The sequence below is a fragment of the Amaranthus tricolor genome, chromosome 11, assembly GCF_026212465.1.
Source record: "Amaranthus tricolor cultivar Red isolate AtriRed21 chromosome 11, ASM2621246v1, whole genome shotgun sequence".
NCBI lineage: Eukaryota > Viridiplantae > Streptophyta > Magnoliopsida > Caryophyllales > Amaranthaceae > Amaranthus > Amaranthus tricolor.
In genome coordinates this window covers 17,312,963-17,319,317 of record NC_080057.1, presented here as the reverse complement: position 1 = coordinate 17,319,317, position 6,355 = coordinate 17,312,963, and the positions used below count along the sequence as shown (strand labels likewise).

General features: G+C 33.8%; 1 protein-coding gene across 1 annotated transcript; it reads right to left on the bottom strand.

Moving 5' to 3' along the window:
- LOC130827151 (protein MALE DISCOVERER 2-like) lies at positions 1–4,662 on the bottom strand. Its single transcript, XM_057692797.1, has 9 exons — positions 4,169–4,662; positions 3,933–4,062; positions 3,267–3,338; positions 2,705–2,848; positions 2,443–2,583; positions 1,662–2,092; positions 1,380–1,570; positions 970–1,102; positions 1–885 (listed from the first exon to the last, which is right to left on the bottom strand). Exons 1-9 carry the CDS (start codon positions 4,275–4,277, stop codon positions 278–280), a joined length of 1,959 nt encoding a protein of 652 aa, XP_057548780.1. The 5' UTR covers positions 4,278–4,662; the 3' UTR covers positions 1–277.
- Between the last annotated feature and the right edge of the window lie 1,693 nt (positions 4,663–6,355).

Sequence of the window (6,355 nt, the reverse complement as noted above, 5' to 3'; positions counted from 1 at the left end):
TTTCAAGAGTAGACCAAGATTTATTCTCCCTGTTTTTGATTTGTCATATAGATGTTCCAATGAATTTATGTACACATTGTAAGCTCTTTTTTCTCAGTTATGTACAGAAAATCGCACATTTACGACCCCCTAAAACTTACTCGAAAGGTCTGGCTCGAGATGATCGATATTTATCTTATATAATCTCATCTAAGACTATGGTTGGCCTCGAGGTGAAAGCCATAACCGTGCATACGCAACTTTACTCTAAAATTTACACTTACAGGAGTAACCCATTTTAACATCCATCCATGGACATAACTTCCAGCTCTGCCCACCAAAGAGGAGATAGTTTCGGGATTGCCCCATCAGGCCCCATCCCCGTTATTTCTCTTAAACGGGCAGCAATGTCTCTTAAAGTCGGTCTCTCTTGTGGTTCCGGGTGAACACAATCTCTAATGATATGAAAAAGTCTCTGAACCTCGTCCACTCCGTACGAACTCATTGTTGGATCTATCATATCGTCTGATAACTGATCTTTATCTAAGCACTCTTTAACCCAGTCGGCAATGCAATTATCCTCCGTGTAAGGCATCCTACCGGTAATGATCTCTAACATAACGAGCCCAAAATTGTACACATTGCTCTCGATATCAGTTAATGAAGCCTCTAACAACTGTTTAGAAGGCGATCTCATCTTTGATATCGCCTTAGATTCGGATCCTTCAGTCCAGAAGCTGAAATCTGATAATTTGGCTGCGTAATCTTCTGCAAGGTATATGGATGAAGACTGCAAGTCTCGGTGAGGTATGGATGGGTTCAGCTGGTGCATATGTTCGAGGCAGTATGCCATACCCATGATCACACGTAGACGCATTTGCCAGTCCAAGCGCTCCGCTTCTTTTACTGCAAAGCACAAGCACCCATGTTGTGACAAACAAGCCAAAGTACGACTGCTATTAACATGAACTTTAAAACGAGATAACTCACTGTGTAAATGCTCAAAGAGCGTGCCGTTTGGTGCATACTCGAAAACCATCATTCTACCGAAAGGCTTATCCTCTTCACAATACCCGATAAGGTTCACAAAATTTTTGTGGTTCACTTTCGACAAAGTTTCGATCTGGTAACAGAAGCACACGCAAATAGTTAGATTCACTTGAAACATCTACGGAAACTATACAGGTATTCATTCAGGTCATCGGGTTGATTTTGGGTTAGATGTTTCGGGTACGTTTAAAAATCGGGTCTTCTGTCTATATTGATTTTTACATAATTGTAAATCATTTTTGTAGTCGAGTCAAATTGAATTCGGTTATAAGGTCAGGTAAATATATTGGGTGTGTTTTAAACACCTCTAGGAAACTGCAAGCACATTGATAGGTGAACACAATCAATACCTTCTTCCTAAACTGAGATTCCAAATTTCTCGACCAATCCTGGGAAGACTTCACGGAGCTTGCTACAACAGCTATCTCGATTCCACTAGAAAGAGTACCTTTATACACAGTTCCATCACTTAAAGAACCGATTATGTTGCTGAAATCTTCACAAGCTGATTCGAGTTCTGCTCTCTTAAGCTTTGGTACACCTGCAGTGCAACAATATCGGTTACACCATGCTGCAATAGTAAATGAACACAATCGATGCATACCTGGTGAACGAATGTAAAGAAATTTTACCCGAGACAAATGCTCGTTGAAGCTGTCCACTTAGACCCGTGGCCCAAGGTTTTACAGTACCCACCTTACTGCATCTGAGGATGAAAACAACAACCACTAAAGCAACAAACGAAGCAGAGGCTGCCCCAACTAAGGCCCAAATAATAACCTTATGATTTGAGCCGGATCTTTTAGAAGCACGAGAAGGTGGATCTGGGGCGCTAGCGGCCTGAGCTGCCGGTGATTCAGGAAGGAGTGGAGGATTTCTCGGAAGAATTATAGCGGGAGCAGGAGCAGGAGCAGGAGCAGGGGATGATGGTGCAATACCAGATGGACGTCGCATTGCTTGCGCAAATCTTTTTTCTTTGTTTTTTATGCCATTTCGGAAGTTTGAAAATGGTTTACTTGACAACAAGCTCCTACCGACAGAAGTATGTGGCCGGCTAGCATACCTGACAGAGAAACAAGGATGGGTTATATAAGAAAATGTCATATTATACTCCTTTTGTACATTCTTTTAGCTAGAACACGAAAACATGACAAACACATTAAGAGAACGATTTAGACTCTATCTCCCTGCCAATGAAACATAATTCGCTAGTTAGTTTGCCTTTTGGATTCGCAATCGCTCAAAATGGCGCAAAAATAGCCTAAAACCTACTATAATTCGCTTTTTTCGATTCGTAATTCGCAAAGTAATTAGTGAGTCATATAACACTGGTCCCTGCAAAGCCTATGCTAAGCATAAAAGGTCTAGAAACAATGCGAGTAGTTAAGCACAAATTCGTTTAATGGTTCTCACCGAGAAAGAGATTCAATGTTACATCTTGCATCAGTTGCAACACCACGTAGCTCATTCTCATCAACCTGGTGTTCAGATAGCATCTGAAGTTGATTAAGCTCCGGAGATAAGCCATCAAAGTAAGCATTATTGTCTAGTAGTCTGAAACAAGGCAAAAAAGGAAGACAATGATTTTAACAGATAATTCTTATAGCGAAAAACCTGAAACAAACAAATACCGATGAGATTTGATTAGCATAAGTGGAGCACAAGATATACTCACAGAATTGAAAGCGAAAGGGTATTCCCAAGGTTCGGAGGGATTCGTCCGCTAAAATTGTTGTAACCCAAGTCTAACACTTCAAGTTCTTTGAGGTTAGCTAAATCACTTGGTATGATGCCTCTAAAAGAATTGTTGCGCAATATACTGGAAATGAGAATGAGAATAAACGATTCAACAAAGCAAACTAAATAAGATGAACTACACCAAGGACAGAAAATGCATAACAAATAAAAAGTTCAAACTGATTGAAAAAGGGAAAAATTGACAGTAAGATCCAACCTTTGACTCACCCGCTGTAACTAATCCCATCTTTGGATTATTTTTTTATAATCTAACCTTTGTTATATATTTGCCTACAATATACCATATTATTACTAATATGGTAATAATAGGTGATGCTGCCAGCAAACTAAGACAAAGGTTGATTATTCACAACGAACTAAGGGCAGATGTTGGATCATTAGAAAATAATCTAAAACGTGAGATTATTTAAAACGGACGAACAAAAGAATGGATTATTAATGTCAAGTTTTCTTTAAAAAAAAAAAGCTTATGCTCTTACATAGATTTTAAATGTGATAGTTTTCCAAGTTCAGGAGCTAGGATTCCTCCAAGACACAGATCCTTTAAATTCCTGCAAGTAAAAATCATTGACTTAGGAATAGAAAACACAAAAAGAAGTGATCATAGACCAATAATGATCAGCAAGGAGAACTAAATTCATCAAAGTAGATGACAAATTGATCACTAGTTAAGTAAAAAGCTCATGAATTGCGTTAGGCTTTCACCCTTTTGACAAGGGTTCAGGGATAGATAAATTCCCTATTCCCCTGGCCGTAGTAATTCTCTAGCCTAACACCCAAATCAAAAAAATACTAAAAAATACTTTAATATCACCAAAAAAAGTTCCAAATTTAGTAATCAAAATATATAAGTCACTGAAATTAGCAGAAACATATTGAAGAGACAAAATCCAAATACATCCATTATAAAATTTAAGATAATATGGGGCAAATTAGAAATTATATTAGACAGACACAACCCATCAAAAAAAATTAACAAAAATAAGTATCCAAAACATATAATTTTTTATATTATTTTAAAATATGAATGGAACAACATTCTCAGAATCATTTTCAGAAGTCAGAGCAACTATTAAATTTAATCAGCATAAAAGTCATGAGCAAATAAACAGAAAAATGAAAAGAGATCAAAATGAAGAACTTACAGAATAACAACATTTCCATCAGAGCAATAAACTCCAAACCAAAAACAATGATTTTTATCAGAATTCCAATCAGAAAGGGCATTAAAAGGATCTTCTTCCACCATTTTTTTAAATTCCAACAAAGCTATTCCTGTCAAAATTGTTCATCTTAATTAATTACCCATTAATCTAACAATTTATTCCCATAATTACCCAAAAAGAATCAAGCTTTAAAGAAGCAAATCAATCAATATTACCTTCAGAATTCATGGAACAACAAGGAAGAAGTTGTAGATGAAAAAACAGTAACAACAGAATGGGCAATTTCATCATCATTCCATTGAATACCCACAAATTATTTCTCATCTTGAATCACTAAAACAAACAAAGATTTACCAAATTTAGAATTTATAGCAAACCCAAGAAGCTGTAGAAATGTAGAAGTTCAATCATGCATCAAAATTCAGTCTCGAATCAGTGAAGAAAGGAAGAACAGATTTTTGAATTGTTCACCAAATTTTTACTTGAAAGTTGAAGCAGAGATTATTATACAGAAAAAATCAAAAGGAGTTACGGATTAGAAGAGGGGATTAAGCTAAAGGGGAAGAGAGAGAATGAGAAGTTGAAACGCGTTCACCAATCACCAAAGGAAGGAGGGAAGCAATCAACTATCAACTATGGAGCAATATTTTGACTAAGTTGCTTATTTTTTCATGGGCATTTATTTAATTTGGTACTCCATATAAAAATGATTTTGGGAGTGATAGTATACTTATTGGTATTATATGAGTGGTGGGTCAAGTGATATAATAAAAATAACAACAATAATAATAATAATAATAATAATAATAATAATATTGGCTTAAAAAAAAATTAATAATGGATATTCTATGTCATACCTTAAGTTTTCGAACACTTGTTTGAAAAATGATTCTCATTTCACTCCCGTAAGGGTAATTATTTTTTTTTTCCTAAGAAATTAATTGAACCAAAAATTTAAAGTGATGGTTGAAACACCATAATATTTTATTTCTCTTGTCACATTAACTTTTGATATCAAGTCAAAAATTCAATTCAATGAAAAGTTTTTTTTATTTTTGAATAATTGAACAAAACTTAAGTTGATGGTTAAAGTTCCAAAGTATGTTATATATTCTAACAATTTTTATAAAAAACTATTTACGATGGATAATAATAACGTAAATTAAACAAAAACCTTAATCTTTTATCTATTAAGTAGAAAAGTATAAAATTTAGACTTATGGTCGCCATACAAATAATATAAAACGTTTGTCCACTAGATAGAAAGCCAAAAATCAATTACTATGTGAAATTTTCATATAATCATAATAATAATAATAATAATAATAATAATAATAATAATAATGAAAACTTAATAAAAACCGTGTAAAATTTTTGAAGGGGAGGAACAAGAAACTTACCGGGAAATTTAACTCGAATTTTCTTGGGCTTTTTAGAGCATTGAATGAGTTGATTCCGCGTCGGTTGAGTATCAAATGCATGATTATTAGTGCAATTTACCGAGGGTCTATCAGAATTTGACCGTATTTTGAATGGAATTCTACATATAACCTTGAATTATCGACTTTTTTATGTGATAGACTAACTTTTATTTTAATCCATTTACGACCTGTTTGGTTGATGATAATGAAGCAATGGGAATAAAATGTTGTAATGGTAATAGTAATAAAGGAATGGATATTAGAATTGGTAATGAAGATTCTTTTGTTTGGTGTGCATGACTAAAGAATGGTAATGGAAGATAATATTCCATTGATTGCATTTGGTTGTTAGTAATAAAAAATGGTAATGACTCTTAGTTTCATTATTATATATTTGTATCTAAAAGCATTATTGCATCTAAATTATTGTATCTAATGATTCTTTTTTTAATAATAATATTTTTTTGGATAATTACATATATTACCTTTTTTTTCTTCATTATTTTTTTTCTTCAACTCGAAACAATATTACCTTATTTTATTACCACAGTAATACTTCATTACCATTACAGTCTAATACCAGGTTGTTTGATGGTAAAAAAAATGGTCATTTTTGGTAATTTCATTATCTTATTTTATTACCATCCATTACTATTGAAGGCATCCAAACAACCAAATTTTTTATTACTTAATTTTATTACCATTACCGCCCTCTAATACCATGTACCAAACGGGTCGTTAAAGTTTTATGTCATTTTCCAATGGTATCAATCCCATAGGATAGAGTGACCAAGAGAGAACTCCCTCTATTTCTAACGAATTGCAACAATTGTATATTGAACAAAGTTTAAGAAATAGTGTGACCATTTAAATAGTGTGGATGATACTAAAAAAGAGAATGTGTGGATGATATTGTAGGAAAAAAATATATGAATAAGAATAAAAAATACTCCTAATAGAGACATTTCATAAAAGGAAACT